At 52.8% G+C, this 17,288-nt stretch overlaps 1 protein-coding gene across 6 annotated transcripts; it reads left to right on the top strand.

Moving 5' to 3' along the window:
- Window positions 1-10,934: 10,934 nt before the first annotated feature.
- Window positions 10,935-16,299, top strand: TMEM106C (transmembrane protein 106C). 6 transcript variants are annotated; one of them, XM_045873544.3, is made up of 9 exons: window positions 10,955-11,094; window positions 11,262-11,372; window positions 11,596-11,807; window positions 12,711-12,774; window positions 13,263-13,422; window positions 13,514-13,654; window positions 14,103-14,152; window positions 14,624-14,677; window positions 15,561-16,299. In XM_045873544.3, exons 3-9 carry the CDS (start codon window positions 11,624-11,626, stop codon window positions 15,655-15,657), a joined length of 750 nt encoding a protein of 249 aa, XP_045729500.1. In that variant the 5' UTR covers window positions 10,955-11,094; window positions 11,262-11,372; window positions 11,596-11,623; the 3' UTR covers window positions 15,658-16,299. The 6 variants fall into 6 exon arrangements, with proteins under 6 accessions (XP_064447416.1, XP_064447413.1, XP_045729500.1 ...); XM_064591343.1 differs by lacking the exon at window positions 14,103-14,152 and having other exon boundaries at window positions 10,954-11,094; XM_045873545.3 differs by lacking the exon at window positions 11,262-11,372 and having other exon boundaries at window positions 10,966-11,094.
- Window positions 16,300-17,288: the final 989 nt, after the last annotated feature.

Raw genomic sequence — 17,288 nt, 5'->3', positions numbered from 1 at the left:
TTAATGAAAAGAAAAAAGCTGAGGGTGGGGGGAATGGTTCCGAGCAGTCCAAGTGTGCAGATAGAGCTGGGCGTACAGACATGCCAGGTGCACACATACTCACACGCATGTGCTCACACCAAACACAGCTGGCCCACCAAGGAGGACACACCTGGTAAGTCTGGCAACAACTTGGGCACACACCTGGCTCGGGAATATCCTCATGGTCCCGGGCTCCCTTGGCATGTGTCAGGCAGGGCCCTTTCTAGGCATCCATCCCATCCCAGATGGACTTCTCGCTAGAGGGTAGCTTCCCTAACTTCCAGCTACTCTCCCCTGGGCCTCCATCTTTTCTTGCCAGGTACCCATACAGCAGGGCCCTAGGGATCCAGGAGGGGAGCATCTGGCTTGGCTTCGAAGAGGGCCTCCCCCTGCTCTGGGCACTGGGGTGCCACTCTCCAACACCGGGGTTGTCCCAGGGATTCTGATTTGACTAAGAAAACTTTTCAGGCATCAGCCAATCCAAATATGCTCCTGGTTGTCCGCTTACTGGTTGGGTGGCCTTAGACTTGTTATCTAACCTTTCTGAGCCTCAGTTTTCTCATCTGTAAAGTGGGAATAATAAGGTTACTGTGAAACTCAAAGATGATACTATCTAAAAAGACTAAATGCTTTGGAAGATAAACAAGGAAATGATGATCACAAAAGTCAGGAGACAGTTCCCTCCGGGGTGGAGGGGTGGGGCTGATGAGGGAGGCACGCAGTTCTTCTGGGGTGCTGATGGTATTCTATCTCTCGACCTGGCCTGTGGAAACATGGGTCTGTGATTTAAATTATTTCTTGAACTCTACATATGTGTTCAGTAGAAGTATATTACTTTTCTTAATAAGAAAAAAATGCTTTGCAAAGTTTCATGTTCAGTGTAAACATAAAATTGTATCAGGAAGTACAAATTCCCATTCTCATACCCCCTGAGAAGCCTCTGGGACTCTAAATTTTGCTCTGGTCCAAGTTAGCCAAGCAGTAAGGATCACCTAAGCAGCGACGATTTCAGTTACAAATTTAGACCTGCGTTGTCTTCCTTGCCAGGGGAGACCTAGGAGGGCAGATGGGCCTCAGGGGTGTACCTCATTATGAGGGAGGTCTTGAACATAGCTGTCAGCCCACTCACAGTCCTGAGCCGGCTCTTCCCCCTGGTTCCTCACCCCTGCAGACTGCTGAGCACTGCAGGCACATCCTCCCACCCAGACTTCCTGACCAGAGTAATCCTCACCCTGCAAGGAGCCAAGCGCTCTGAAACCCAGACGACCTCCTTTCCACCGCCACCCACCACCCCTTATTCCTCAACAGCCTGGCCACTTCCTTGTCCTGCTTGGCTGGCACCCCACCTCGCACCTGAAAAGGCAGACCACCAGCCCCCAGCCTCTCCTACCCCTGCTACTGGCTCCCCGAGACTGCGAGGCACTCTTCCCCCCATAGCTCCACAAGGCTCCAGAGCCCAGTCTGCACAGGGGCATCACCCCCCTTACGGACTCCAGTGGAGGGAGCCCTCCGGAGAACCTGGCGTGGAGGGCAGGACCTCCCTGCCCGCCCAGGCCTGAGACCCCATGCTGGCTCCCCCCCACCCCCGGCCACCCGCATCCAATGGCACCAGGCAGCCCTCAGGGCCGAGCCCACCCTGCCATCAGAGGCCACAGGAATTTCCATGTGGGTCTGGCCAGGGGCACTGCCCAGTGGCTGTCAATTCCCTACCCTCACATCTGACTTGCTCCCTGTCTCTTTCTGACTCGGCTTCTGTTCAACTCTGTGATTTACTTTCTCTCCCATCCCTGAATTTCTGTGGGTCTCTGTCTCAGCCATCCCCGCCCCCCGGCCAGCATAGGGGCAGCGTGAACCTTCCATCTGTGTGTGGGGCAGCCTGTGGCCCCTGCTTCTGGCCCTTGGCCTGGGCCTCTACCAGCTGAGGAGGTCGCCCTGGCTGAGGCCCCACCCCCCAGTGGGGAGGTGACTAAGGTGACAATTTTGGAAAAGAGCCTGCGGGCCTCAGAGGCAGAACAGAACTGAGAGGGAAGAGGCCGCTGATGAAGCCGGAACTGTGGAAGGATGGCACTTCTCTTTGAAGTTCAGGAGCACGGGGTGTGGTTGGGGGGAATGAAAAGCAACTGGGGTGCGTGGGGGCTCTCTGAGATATTGTGTAACAAAGGGTGGGAAAGAAGTCGAGCTCTGAAGTAAAACAGGTCTTGGGCGAAATAAGGGTGGATTTCAGGGATAGGGTCTGATATTAAGTTCTTTTCAGTGTCTAACCTCAATCCTGCCTGCTGCAGAGCCAACTCTTTCCATCTGTTTAGTTCTTGCATCTTCAGAATTCATGCGCGACATAAAGCGAAAGCCAACGCAAGAGGTGCTTGTGAGTGGCAGGAGCCTCCCTCCCCAGCCTGAGAAGCTACCAGTGTGGCGCCTCCCACTCCCAATCACCTGATAGCTCCCCAGTCCTTGGCATGACCCGGAGACCAAGCTGTGGGCAGTGGAAGCCTCAAGTCACTGAGACAATCTTCCTTTCACTAGTTCATTTATTATTCTTTTCCCACCTCTCCACCCCTGCCCCACCAGCTGCTTAAAATATTTTTTCAAACAGAAAAATCCAACCACAGCTGGAAACCAACCCTAAAGTTAGTGGAGAACGTGGGAGCTGCCAGGGAAAATTGCCGGAGTTGGGGCGGGGCTGTGAGAGGAAGGGCCCCAGCCACGGAGACAGCCCCAGGGGCCGCAGAGGGCGGGGTTGGTGGAGGGGGCGAGGCCACTCGGGTCCCATCATCGTTCCACAAACAGTCTGCAAGGACCTGCTGGGGCGGGGGCGGGGGGAGGCACAAATTGGCTTAAGTAAAAGAGGAGGACCCTCCCCTCAAGGAGCTGTGGGCTTAAGGAGGAGGCAGGGCACAGACGCGAACATACCAATGACAACAGCCTCCATTGAGAGAGGATTTCCTGCACACAAGGTGCTGGTCTAAGCACTTCACATGCATCCACTCACTCAAAGCCCTATCAACCCTGTAAGGAAGGTACTCTTGTTATCCCCATCTTGCGGAGGAGCAAACTGAGGCACACGGAAGTTAAGAAACTCACACACCACCATACAACTGGTATAACAGTCGGGCTCTGTGCCCAGGGGGCCCCGAATCCAAGCTCTCGGACCCTGGGCTATGCTGCCTCTCTAGGATCACGCAAGGGGAGAGGCAAAAACCCCCGGGGGACAGAAGTATAAACAAATTAACGTGAGATCGTCCCTGGCAGAGGGTCAGGACTGAAGTGCTTCATGGAGGAAGTAACACATGTGCTGCTTCTGGAAGGAGAGCGGGACTGAGGGCCTAAGCTCAGGGGCAGGGATACACCATAAGAGCAGAGAAAGCGGAGGCACGAGCAGAGGCAGAAACGGGACCCAAGAGGCCCAGCTCCCAACGCATGGCGCCCATGATGCAAGAGGCTGACCTCACAGCAGCCCAGGGCTGAGAGGAGAAGGATGCCAGGCCGCCACCGTGGACAGTGATCCGGATTCACGCTCCATCTCTCCAGCACCCTCGGCTGCTTCTCACCTCTGACACCTCCCTTACCTGCCCGGGTGTCTCACTCTTACTCTTCGTACTGTCCTCTACAAACCTGTCCCTAAGGAGGGGTGAAAGACAAAACAAGAACACTCAAAAACTCTTTATAATACAAATGTTTGGTGCCATTTAAGTTAGACAAAAATCACCAAGCTATCTTGGTTGGGACGGATGGCCCATAGAGTGGCCACACAGCCACGTGGCCCAAAGACCCCAAGAGACAGGGTAGTGGGTCAGTGGACTGGACCCTTCTCCCTGCCCTGCCTCTACTTGTCTCTGTGACCTTTACCAGGTCACTTGGCGTCTCTGGGCCTCAGTTCTCTCTCTGGATCTGTCTGGCGTGCTTCCTTTCAGATCCAAAAGCCCCGTGAGCTCAGAGTCCCTGGGTCCTCTTCTCCACACCTAAGGACTTGGAATGACCAGCTGGGGGGATGCTCCAAGCTAGTCCAAAGATGGTGACAATACTGCAGGACGCAGGTCTAGCTCTTCTCCCGTATGCCTTCAACCGTAAGCTTCTGAGGGCCGGCTGATAGAGAATCACCATCATGACGATAGCTGTGATTTATTGAATGCTTACCACCTGATAGAGTCTGTCATGGAATAACTTATTCCATCATTTTAACAATGCTGCACATGCTGCACATGCATATGGAAGGGGTTAAGGTCAGTGCCCAAGGTCTCACAGCTAGTGAGAGGCTGAGCCAGGATTCCCATGCAGCGGTATGGCTCCAGAAGCCACTGGAAGGAGGCAGGTGCCGGGCTTTCATGGAGGACATGGGGAGCACCTGACGGGTGGGGACTACGTCCTGTTCATCACTGTCTCCCGGGACCCCAGACTCCCTGAAAGATTGGGTTGGGCTTCACGGGCATGGGGTAGAGCAGGGAGACAGAGCTGTGAGTTCTAACGAGTTGCTAGTGTCCAGGAATTTGTGCAAACTGGCTGCCCCCATGCCCATCATGTGAGGGGCTCTGAGCCCATTCCCAGCTATGAACCAGTTCGGCCCCAGCCATAGCCACCAGCTGCAAGCCCCTATCTGTCCCAAGGTGGGCCTTGCTGTCCCATCTGGCCAGTCAGTCCCAGGCCTGCTGCTGCAGTAACCCAGCTTTGGGTGGGCTCCTTCCCTTAGAAGCTGGCCGCCTCCTGGACCCTTCTGTGGAGGAGAACAACGCCAAACCTCTGCAGGTTTTAAGGCTGAGCCTCAAGGGGAAGAGAACTTCCAGGGTGGAGGCCTCGGGTGCTGGGCCTCCCGCGCCCCCTGGCGGAAGGAACAGAGCTGTGCCCAGGCCTGTACTGCCACCTCAGTGCCCCCTTCCCTCCCCTCTCCTGCCCTCTGTCCTCTCTCCTTCTGCCTCTAGTCATTCACCTTGACTGCACGTCCACTGGGTACCAAGCACATGCCATGAGATGGGGACACAAAATGTGTCCTGTGACTATGACACTGTCCCTGCCCTAAGGTCCCCCCCCCCCACTCATTCACTCATTTCACTCAACAAAATATTTAGGCAGCTCCTACTCTCTGCCAGGCTTTCTTCTAGGCTTCAGGGACAGCATCCCTGCCCTCTGGGAGTGTACAGTCTAACAGGACATCCACCCTCGTTCACAGGCAGTTATCATAAAGCGGGGAGAGCACAGGTGCTGGAGACTAGTCCCACGGATGGATGGGACGGCGGCGGCAGTGACGCTGAGTGGGGTGTGTACGGGGACAGCAGGAGATCGGTTTGCAGGGAAGATTGCAGAGTGGCATCGGGGTTAGGCTTGGATGGCGTGGAGGATGTCTCTGGGTGCAGGAAATGGGGTGTGGAGTGGGGTGGGGCAGGGAGGAAAGAATGTCCTACACAGAGAGGACAGAATGAGCAAGCACATACAGTGCCGGCATGTTCAGGGAGCTGCAAATAGTCCTCTGTGGTCAGAGTGTGTGGTTAGTGGGAAGAGAGCAGCAGGAGAGTGGAGAGGGCCTTGCAAGCTCTGGAAGGGGTTTGGGTCTTTTTCTGAAGCCTGTGAGGAGCCTCTGAAGGTTTTAAGAAACAGGACGTCGGGATGGCTCAGCCGGTTGGGCGTCTGCCTTTGGCTCAGGCCATGATCCCAGTGTCCTAGGATTGAGCCCCGCATCGGGCTCCCTGCTCAGCAGGGAGCCTGCTTCTCCCTCTCCCACTCCCCCTGCTTGTGTTCCCTCTCTCGCTGTGTCTCTCTGTCAAATAAATAAATAAAATCTTAAAAAAAAAAAAAAAGAAACAGAATGACATGACTCCACTGGCATTTTATTAAAGGACCACAAGAGTAGACGACTCCCTCAATGGAGTGTGGGGGAAGAGCCGGAAGGGCAGGTGGCCAGACATGGTGTGGTTCGGATTCCAGCTGGGTGACATTGGGCAAGTCATTTCACTTCTCCGAGCCACAGATGCCCCATCCATCAAATGGGAGTGTTGATACCCAGCCCGCAGAGTTGTTGAGAGAACCAACCGTGAAGCTAGTGCTTACTACAGTGCCTGAAAGATACCCAGGGAACTATTACTTTTTTTTTTTTTTAAGGCAGGAAACCTACTAAGAAGGCCATTGCATTGCCTCGGCAAAAGATGGACAGGGCCTGGCTGTAGATGGAGAGGAGAAGACACCAAGAGCAATTTCAGACGGTTGGCTTTTGGGATGGGGTTGAGTATGCATTTTGTTTTTTCTCAAATCCTCTTGGAGCTCACCTTGGCCGTCTGTCCTCAGGCTCTGCCCTGTGGCTCCCTCACTCCTCGCCCACGGGTTTCATTGCCTGCTTTGAAGTCTGGGGTCCCGGGAGACAGTGAGCGTCCACTCATTCACGGCTCGTCCCTCTTCCATTCGTCTGGTGGGTCTCAGATAGAGGCCACTGGGGGCAGAGGCTCAATGCCCAGCACAGCGGCATACGCAGACAAGAGTTTAATGGCAGTTTCTGACAACGATCAGGTGTGGATCTGTTTGGCCACCAGGGTTGCCCCTGAGGCTGGCACAGGCGGGGGGAGAAAGGCAGTTCTGGGGGAGGTTGACCAGGAAGACTGGCTGACTCCTGCTCGCCTTCCGTCAAACACTTGCTGAGGAGTTAAAATCCAGCAAGCCCACCCTCAGCTTCCTGATTCCCCGGCCTTGGCAACTTCCTCCCACATCTGGCCTGAGGCCGCCAGCTCCCAACACAGTGTCCATTCAGGAGGTCCAGAACTTCCAGGCAGGGGTGCCGAGGGGTGGCAGGTCCTGGAGCGGTGGAGGCCAGGCATGTATGTCATGGGCTTATAGCACGCACAGGCATGACTCAGCGCGTGTTCCTCGGAGGTTGTCAGCGGGGGAGGGCCTTTTGGCATTTACTAAGGCCCAAGACCCCCACAGCCCTCACACGGACCCTGGGGACAGTTGTTACCAGTGTCCGCGGGCCAGGTATTCGTCTCCTCAATCTGCAAGTCCCCCTACAAGGGAATCTGGTTCTGGTGTTTGTTTTAAGACTTAGCTTGTGTTTCGGTTTTCCTTGTACAACAGTCCTGCCTTCCAAAGAGATAACGGTCCTTTGGGTTTCTTTGATTTCTGTGGGGTGGAAATGTTCTTAAAAGATTGCTTTAAGCAAATCCCCTCAGCTGTCTTTATTCAATGGCTCAGCTCTCTGGAGAGATGACACCGGGTGTTCCTGAAGTGCCATTGAGGGGAAAGGGGAGATCATGGGGAGGGCAGGGAGAGACGTGGCCCGCGCCAGGCAGGGGAGGGAGCTCCGGCCGGCCAGCCTGCTGGACGGTCCGTGAGGATTTGAGACCTAGGCCCTGGCATCGCCGTAGGGAACGGCTGCACCGGGCCCCGGGCCTGCCGGTCCCTGGGCACCAGCTCCGCCAGCCCAGGCAAAGATGCCCGCGGCCCAGGAAAGCAGTCACATCCCCCAAACCAGAGGCCCATGGCACTCTGTACGAGGACAGGACGGAGAGCGTGACACGGCGCTGGCCTGCTTCCGGGGCTCAATGAAGCAAATGCTGACTCTTTCACGTACCAGGTGTCACTTAACTTCAAGCACGTTCTCCCGAGTGTGAATAAAGGGAGCAGAACGAAGACCTTGAAGAGTGCTCCTAGCTCTACACCCTCAGCCTCCATGTCAGTGCGGAGGGAGGTTACCAGAGTCCTACACACTCCCCTGCACGGTCCTAGCCGTGGGTGTGAGGGGAGGGTACGGGGCTGAGCAGAGCCGGTCCCCCACCTCCCCTCTCCCTCGGGGCCTTTCAGGAGAGCAGGCCCTGGACCTCTACTGCCCTCAGCCTGGGAGGCCAGGGCTACCTAGAGCACATGGAGACACTGGGAGTGCAGGGATCCCCAGGTGGCCCCACTGTGCCCTGGCCCACCCGGAGAGCCCCAATGAGCTCATGTCTGCAGTGACCTCACTGCTCATAACCAGGATGGTGAGACAAACCTGGAAGCAAGGCAAAGGTGAGAAGTGATGAGTGGCTCCTCAGGAATGTGCTGCCCAATTAAAACTGCCTCCCGGATGGCACGGGCAGTTGCTGGGACTACTCCCCCAGGCAGTGCTGGCCAGCCTTCAGGCTGAGCCATCCTGCAAGCATTTATCGAGAGCCTACTATGCAGGTGTCGAGCTGGGAGCTGGGGAGATGAGGAGATAGAAGAGCCACACTGGAGAGCCTAGTCTATCTGTCCCAGACACACTGTCAGAAGCAGATTGTCAGAAAGCCTCAGGGGTTCTGCTGGCTGAGTCCCCAGCCCCCTTCACAGCCCCTACCAACCCAAAGTCCTTTCTATCCTCACCACAGGCCCAAGTGCTTAGCCTGTTCCCTACCCTTTTCGAAGCATCCACAGCCCTCCATCTTGCTCTGGTCTCCACCTCCTCTTAAGCTGGTATAAATCAGGCTGCTGCCTCTTCACCCTCCCTGCTCCTGGGACAGCCTGGACCCTCTGTAATGTCCATCTGTAGTGTGGACATCAGTTCTTGGCAGGGTTCCAACAGAGGTCACAAGGTGAGGCAACACCCGTATGACATGAGGATGGGCTCATACCCCAGATTCCCCAGGTGAATTCCCTGTCAGAAGTGGGTCCTCAGACAAGAAAGCTGAACTTGGAAGAAAGGCCTCACACAGGAAAGAGGCCTCCCTCCTACTAGGAGCAGATGTTAGGGGCGCCTGGGTGGCTCAGTCGTTAAGCATCTGCCTTCGGCTCAGGTCATGATCCCAGGGTCCTGGGATCAAGCTCCGCATTGGGCTCTCTGCTCAGAGCCCGCTTCTCCCTCTCCCACTCCCCCTGCTTGTTCCCTCTCTCGCTGTGTCTCTCTCTGTCAAATAAATAAAATGTTAAAAAAAATAAAATAAAAAATAAAACTGTATATATACTTTGAATACACATTAAGGAAGAAGTTTAAAAGAATATACATCAAACTGTTAAGTGCTTTCCTCTGAAAAGAAGATTAGAAGAAAGGTACTAAGGGGGACTCCTGGCTGGCTGATTTGGTTAAGCATCTGCTTTTGGCTCAGGTCATGATCCTGGGGTCCTGGGATCAAGCTCCGCATTGGGCTCTCTGCTCAGAGCCCGCTTCTCCCTCTCCCACTCCCCCTGCTTGTGTTCCCTCTCTTGCTGTGTCTCTCTCTGTCAAATAAATAAACAAACCTTAAAAAAAAAAAAAAAACATGTTAGAAGAGGATAGAAACCTAAGCGTGGCCTATGTAGTGTATGATTAAAGTCGTCATGCTGCCTGTGTTAAAACCCAGGCTTTACCCTTAATTAGGTCTGTGTCTGTATCTTTTAGGATTGCATCCCACGGTGAGAGACACGCCAAAAAGCACAATTTTGGTGGGGAGTGGTTATTTTTCTCATGTAATATGAAGTCATAAGATAGGTAGTCCGGGGCCTGAATGTGACTCCAAATGCTACAGGGACTGAGGCTCCTTGTATGCTTCTACCCAGCCTCCCGTAGCATGCACTTCTTGCCTCGTGGTCACAAGATGGCTGCCCCGTCTCCAACATCAAGTCCAAATTACAAACAGGAAGAGGAAGGTGAAAGGACCAGTTGAGTTTCCGTCCCTTTCAAGGAGCTTTCCGGGAAGCACCACACAACCTCTGCTTATATCTCATTGGCTCAAACTGTGTCACATGGCAAGAAAGGCTGGGAGATGTATTTTTAATTGAGAATACTGTTTTCCCAAACACAATCAGATTTGTATAAAGAATATAAATTGGTATAGAGCTTGCAAAGAGAGAGGTGAAGACCAGATTTCAGGAAGGAGAAGGTATGGGCTGGAGGTAGAAAAAGAGGAACAATGGCTCCTTGTTGCTTCTGATCAAGTTCTTTGCTTGACCAAACTTTAGTCAGGCTCCTAAAACTTCTCATAGTCCCATCGGTGTGCTTATTGTAAAATCCAGTTTTAGCAAGAAAACTCCCAACTCTGGATACCTGATCTTTCTCCTCCATCCCCTAGGAAATGTCTGATCACTCTGTCCTGTCTTCAGCAAGAATCCTGTTAGGTCAGTTTAGCCAGAATTCTCCTTACCCCTGATGTTTCCTCTTAGTAATTTTCCATCCACTGACCCCCACCCTGCTCCTTGGCTCTAAATTCCTACCTGCCCATGTTGTATTCAGAGCTGTGCCCAATCCCTCTTCCCCACAGCAAGTCCCCGTTGCAGCTGTTCCTACACCCATGGCCATGGCCCCCTTTAGTAGAGTCTGCCTCACGGTCTTGAACAAGTGTCATTCGATATTTCTTTTTTAGCCCTTCTTATTCTAAAAGGCTCAGTGGGCTGTGACCAGGAGTTGGGCAGGTGGCTAGACAACAGAAGGAGCACCCAGCCTTCCCCACAGAATGAGGAGAGAGATACGGAGGTGGCGGACCTCGGAGGTCGCCAGCTTGGCTCCCATTGCCACCCAGTTCAGAATCTCTCCTCTCCCCAGTATCATCTTAAGCAATGTCACCTGATTAATGTCTGCCCTCTGCTGCAGGCTAAGCTCAAGCGGGTAGTCCGTACAAAGAAACCCACCCTTAAAAAAGTGTTCTCTAACCCCTTCTGTGCATGCCTTTGGGTGTGTGGACGACTCGCGAAGGGGAGGACTAAAAGCAGTAGAGGGGCAGGTTCCGTGTGTTCTGCATCCTTGTACCCTCAGCGTCCACACAGCCCCTGCACTCCAACAGTGGCTGAGAACGGCTTTGGCCGCCGCCGGCTCCTTCCTCGTCCCCAGGCAGAGACAACGCGGCTCGGGAAACTTGACTCAGGCCCCTCCCGGCGTTTCTGAGGAACTGCGGAGTGTCGCCCTCTGTCCCAGTCCGCCTCCCCCAAACCACTCGGGGCGCCGCTCTCCACCGCCCCCTGCGGGCGCCGCACCTGGGTTGCGAAGAGCGCACGCGCGAGCGCACGCCGGCGTCCCCCTCCCGCCCCACCCCCCTTCGCCGCGGCGCTTGGCCTTCGGCGCGTGCGCAGCCAGTCCCGGCAGCAGCGAGGACTGACGAGGCAGGTAAGCCCGCCGGAGCGGGCAGGTGGCGGCGGCCGCGGCCCGGAGAGGAGCAGCCAGGAGTTGGCGCCCAGCAGGTCCGGGGACGTCGGCGTTCCGCTCACGCCTGGGCGACTCTCGTGGGCTCAGAGTGTCACTCTGCCAGGGGGCGTGACCTGAGCCCGCCTCCCGGGGCCGGGAGAGGAGGGGGATGGGGAGCTCGAAGCCCTGTTACTGATTTGGTGCCTGTTGTTTGTCCGGGAAGGTTTTCTCGAGGAGAGCACAGAGTTTGCAGATAGAGGACAGGACGGGGCGAGGCTGGGACCAGGTGGGAGCTGGGGTGCGTCGAGTCCGCAGGCCGTGAGGAGCTGGACAGGTTGGCGGAGGGGGCTGTTCTCTGGCTATATGTAGCCGGTGGGAGGGAGGTGGGGAACGTTGCTACAAAATGATCCTGGTGGAAATTGTGCAGCTGTTTGAAATCACGGGACGGCAGTTGGGTCATTTTTGTGTTTTCACTTTTCTCATAGAAAGATGCAGTTTCTTCTCTCCTGGTTTGGTGTGGCCACTAACCTGCATTCACTTACCTCTGTACCTCCTAGGACATGACACAAGTGGCACATCCCGGCCATGGGGTCCCAACATTCCACCTCTGCTCGCCCCTCTTACTGCAAGCGAGAGAAAGAGGACAGGGAGGATTTGCTGGCCGACAGGGAGCAGGAAGAAGCCATTGCTCAGTTCCCCTATGTGGAGTTCACTGGTCGAGATAGCATCACCTGTCTCACATGCCAGGGGACAGGCTACATTCCAACAGGTGAGAATCTTTGGTAATCATGGGAAGAATTCCCAAGGTACCCACAGGGCTTCTCCGGCCTCCCAGACAGAGCTTTTCTTCTAGGCAGTGGTGCCATAGTCAGAGACAGTGCCCTGAACAGGAGCCAGTTGAGCTGACTTGATAAATTTGGGTAGGTTCCACAACTTCTGTTGGTCTCCTTATATCTGAAATCCTTTCTTCACTTCCACTCTTTTGTTCTTTGTTTCCTTGCTTTGGAACATTCCATTTGCTCTGCGCTGTGGGATTTGTTGACAGGCACATCTTTTTATTGCTCTCACTCATAAGGCCTGGCACAGCTTTGCAGGGGAGCCATCTTGGAAGCTTCTTTTCAAGGAAGCAGGTAGTAAATCATTAACAGCCTAAGGTCTGGAAAATATTTCAAGTGGGGAGAGAAAAACATGCTCAGGAGTGGAGCCTTGATTAAGGACAGGATCATCTGTCACTAAGTTGGCCCTCAGAAAGTCTTAAGAGTTTAGATGGAGAGTCACAGATGTTTACAGCTGGTAAGAACCCTAGAAACCATCTACTCCCAAGCCTTCATATGACACATGAGGAGACAGTGGCCTAGAGAGGTAATGATTACTTCCCCCAGGCCATTCGGCAGCACCAGGCCATGTAGTAATACCAGAACAGGATCCTAGATTTCTCAACCTCCATGTCACTGTCCTGGTAGGACTGATAGATGTTTTGTAATTTGTGGCACACTTTATAGATGTACTTGTTTCTTGTTCCTTAGGCCCAAAATGTGAAACCTGTATTATAGAAATGTCTGATTCCAGACAAGCATGTGTTGTGGCAGGTTGATGTGCGATGTAAAGGAGAGTGCCACCAGCGCATGGGATTTTTTTTTTTTACGAAAATAATTGTTCGGTTCTTTCCTAGAACAAGTAAATGAGTTGGTGGCTTTGATCCCACACAGTGATCAGAGATTGCGCCCTCAGAGAACGTGAGTTTTGTGCCTCTCTCCTATCAATGCCTACTTCTGTCCTTCTACCCCAGTCCCATATATTTATGAGCACCAGCTAACTTTTCAAAAACTTTTACCTGTTCTTGTAAATGTCCCATTTCCTTTAATACTGTGTGCTCAAGCAAGATATCTCTTCCCTATCCTAATCCGGGGGAGAAACTGCTAGAAACATTCTAAGGGCCAAGGGAAAGAGTTGACTTGGAAGACGTTGGAGAACAGGGGTATCGTTTGTGGGAGGTGAGGGAATGTTTCTGTGCTCAGAGCTCCTCTCTTCAGCTTTTCTTCCCAGATGACAGCATTCAAGGGGGTTTTAAAGACTTCTCCCCCTCCAGTCATTCTTGCCTGGTTTGTGGTTCCTGGCTCTTTGTACCTTCCCTTTCCCCTCATTCCTGGTTTTGCATTTAATCTTGAGTAACTGGACCTTGATATCTGACTGCCTGGCCAATCATGTGCTGTGTCATTTGCAGCAAGCAGTACGTCCTCCTGTCTGTCCTGCTCTGTCTCCTGGCATCTGGCTTGGTGGTTTTCTTCCTGTTTCCACATTCGGTCCTTGTAGATGATGACGGCATCAAAGTGGTGAAAGTCACATTTAATAAGCAGGACTCCCTTGTCATCCTTGCCATCACGGTAAGACGTAGGGCCTTGCTTCCCAGATCGTGCACCTGCAGGTCTTGGACCCAGGATACTCATCCTTGTTTCCTCACTTGCCCTGATGCAGGCCACCCTGAAAATCAGGAACTCCAACTTCTACTCCGTGGCAGTGACCAGCCTGTCCAGCCAGGTTCAGTACATGAACACAGTGGTTGGCACATATGTGACTGCTAACGTCTCCCTCATTCCACCTCGGAGCGAGCAACTGGTATGCTGTTCTCTTAGGGTCCTTGCTCCTCGGGCTTCAGGGAGGAGGAGTAAGGGCTGTGGGATGCTGTAGCCTCATGACTTTGCTTCCCCTCTCATTCCCACTGGTAGGAACTGGTTGGTGAGGAAGATCTGACATGCCCTGTAATTATGAGAAATTAGAGGGGGAAATCAGCATTTAAGTATTAGGGGAACAAAAGAATTTATAAGAGCAAGCAATGCGCTGCAAATCAAGAAGAGGAGGTATTACAGTCTGAGGTCCATTGGCCTCCCAGAAGGGAAGAGGTTGCAGGCGTCGTTAGAGGGACATGATGTGTGTCAGGGACAGTCTTGGGGAAGTACTTTGTATGTGACGGAAGAAGGCTCCCAGGTGTATGGAGTGCCAGTAATAGTACTGTTCTGTGTCAAGCCTGCCTGGCCACAGACGGACTCTGCTGTCTTACTTTCAGGTGAATTTCACTGTGAAGGCTGACATGGGAGGACCGTTTTCCTATGTGTAGTAAGGACTGTGTTCTCTGTATGTGTGCTCTCTGCTGGGTGAAAGGGATTCGCTGTATACTCAGCTGATGTTGGCCCGTAGGTTCCCTAAGCTTTGGCCATCTTGAGGTTTATTTGGAGGATATGTTGTTGGATATGCGACTGACTTGCTGGAATTTCTAAGAGAACATTAAGCCACTAGAAACATTTCCAAGCTCCAGCATTTATATGGTGGGTTTGAAAAAACAAAAAGGATCATGATGTGGGAGGGTGCATGGACACCGTGGGGGGGGGGGGGGACACTGGGGGGGGACACTCAGAGCTAGTGAGCCTTGGCAGCACTTAGGTGGGGAGGGGAGGGAAGGGGCCCCGAGCAGGACTGACCATGTAACTCAGCACTCTTCTGATGATTCTCTTTTTTTTTTCTTTTCTTTCTTTCTTTCTTTTTTTTTTTTAAACCAAACTGACTGTCTCCATATTTGCTGTTTGGAAGTTTCTTCTGCACATTGCCCGATATCGTGGTGCACAACATAGTGATCTTCATGCGGTATGTGGCTCTTCTTCCTGTCCCCGTGGCCTTCGTGTTTGCTTCTGGACCATCAAACTGTGTGACCTCGCCACCTTTGCTCAGGAGGTGCCGTGTGACCCACCAGGCAGAGGCACCTAACCGAAGAGAGGACACCCAGTGCCATACAGATACAGTAGACCCTTGGGTGTCCTCTAGATGCAGGGTCCAAATCACAAATCCCCAGATTCACAGTCAGCAGCTAGACAGTTCTCTCCATGAAGTCGGGTCTAGTTTTGTGGTCCCTTTAGAATCCTAATGAGACTAGTAAAGAATAGAAAAGCTTCTCAAGGTGTAAGTACTGAGCATTTGGCCAGCTTACTTTCTGTCCACACAAGTGACCCTATGTCACGGATCTTCAGGGTTCGGCCTAGACCCATGACTGTTAAATCTACCAATGAAAAACACCTGCTGCGGGCATTTGAAACATGAGGGTCTAGAGCAGGGTTTCTTGGCCTCAGCAAAGGATTCACAACCCTTTGTTGTGAGGAACTGTCCTGTGTGTTGCAGGATGTTTAACAGCATCCCGGGCCTCTATCTGCTAAGTGCCAGTAACAGTCACCACTTCCCCCCGCCCTCAGTTGTAACACCCCTAGAATGTTTCCAGACAATGCCAGAAGTTTCCTGTGGGGTAAAATTGTCCTGGGTTGAGAGTCACTTCTTGAGAAGGTTACCTCATGGCATAGCATTTCTGTGAAGGTACAGAGATCCTCTGACCTCCTGGTTATGTAACCATGAAGACACACATCTGGGACCCATCGATATTGTTGCCTGAGCTTGCAAGAAGTTATTTAGGCTACTGTTCTTACTTCATCTCAAAAACAGAATTTATTCTTCTTGTTTTTTTTTTTTTTTTCCCACCTAGAACTTCAGTGAAGATTTCGTACATTGGCCACATGACCCAGAGCTCCTTGGAGACCCATCACTATGTGGATTGTGGAGCAAATTCCACAGCTGTTTAGAAACTGCTCTTGGTTCTTCCATGGCAGCACCTGCCAGAAGAGACACAGCATCTGTTCCCAGGGCCTGAGTTTCATACCTATCCCTGGTGGTAGAAGTAGAGGAGAAATTGGTTCTCTTAGTCCCCAGCAAACATCCTCCTGCTACTTGAGGGGAGAACTCCTCTCAGTGGCACCACCCGTGTTTCTCAGAACCAGCAGAATCACTGCCCAGTGCCTAGCCTGTGCCCAGCAAATAGCAGGCACTCAGAGCAAGTTTGGAGAATTGAATTCCGATCTTTTCAGCTGTTCTTGGGGCATTGCGCCCTGAAATCCTACCGTGGTTCTAGGTTGGCAGACCATTAGAGACGTGGAGGTTGGCCTGTGAGGGCAGCCGCGGACTGGCCCCACTCCTCTGCACAGAAGAGGCAGCAGGGCGGGAATGTTGGAATACCTAAGAAAGCACAGACCCTTTAATATGGGAAATTTTTTTACCTGCTCTCAAATGCCTAGGAACTTTAAAAAAAAAAAAAAAGGCAACTTTTTCCTGTAGAAAGTTACAATTGTTTTTACCAAGAGTCTATATGAGGCTTGATTTACCCTTCATCCATTGGCTGGAACATGGATTGGGGATTTGGTAGAAAAATAAAACCTGCTTTTGATTCATCTGCGTTTCCTCTGATTGCCTGGATGTCTTAGGAGCCACCTCCGGGGGACTGTAGACTAGTTGCCTGCTAAGTGGGTCAGCACAGGAGGGGAGGGAGGGAGAGGAGCCCTGACTGCACTGTCCCCGGGAGCACCCCTCGCAGAACGCAGCCTCCCGCCAAAGCAGCCTTCTCTCCGTCTGGCTGGGGTGGCGACAGGCTGCGCCTCCCTGCCCTTCTGGGACAGAGTGCTGGGCTCCCCCCGGGAGGTAGCTAGCAGTAGGGCAGACGCCTGGCGAGTGAGAAGCTGCTTTCCTACGGAGGAATAACCTCCCGCACCCATTGGCTGTAGCGCTGAGAGTACCTAGTTTGAGGCTGAAAGCTTGAAGTGTGGCCACCCTCTTGGTGCCCCAGGAATGGGCCGCACCCCATGACCGCAGTGAATCCCGTTGAGTAGTTAGGTTTCAGAACTCGGCTGAGGTGGGCTCCCTAACAGAGCAATAGATGGTGGCAGGGAGTCTCTATTAGTTGTTGCCCCGTTCCTGTCGCTCGCTGCTCACGATTTGCTTAATGATTTTTGCACTCTGAACCTTCAGACAACCATTACATTTCATGACTGTTTGGCCGATGTTGACCATGATTGAGTCACCCAAGGCTGAGGGTTGAAAGCTGCGGTTCTGCGTTCCAACGGATCCTTCGGTGGTGTGTATGTACGTACACGATAGTGATGCGTGTTGGGTGCAGCGGTGTGGGAGCACGTCGTCATTTGTGAGAACATTGTCCCAAACAGAGCGTGCCCTGAACGCATGAAGATGGTCACAGTTAGACGTCTTCTCTTTCGTCTTCCCATTGCCCAAATAGCCTCTAGCATATTTTCCGTATAATTTTGAAAAGGTTACTCAGTTTTGAGTCACATTTTATGGCCATGTGCCTCAGTAGCATTTCTACTACATGGTACCTTGAGCTTCAGCTACGATATTCAAATGAGAGCACTTACAACTTTTTATAAAT

The sequence above is a fragment of the Mirounga angustirostris genome, unplaced genomic scaffold (assembly GCF_029215605.1).
Source record: "Mirounga angustirostris isolate CCGP_5_RB_7025 unplaced genomic scaffold, mMirAng1.0.hap1 SCAF_5, whole genome shotgun sequence".
Taxonomy (NCBI): domain Eukaryota; kingdom Metazoa; phylum Chordata; class Mammalia; order Carnivora; family Phocidae; genus Mirounga; species Mirounga angustirostris.
Note: the sequence above shows the minus strand (reverse complement) of the source record. Positions and strands in the feature narration are given on the sequence as shown.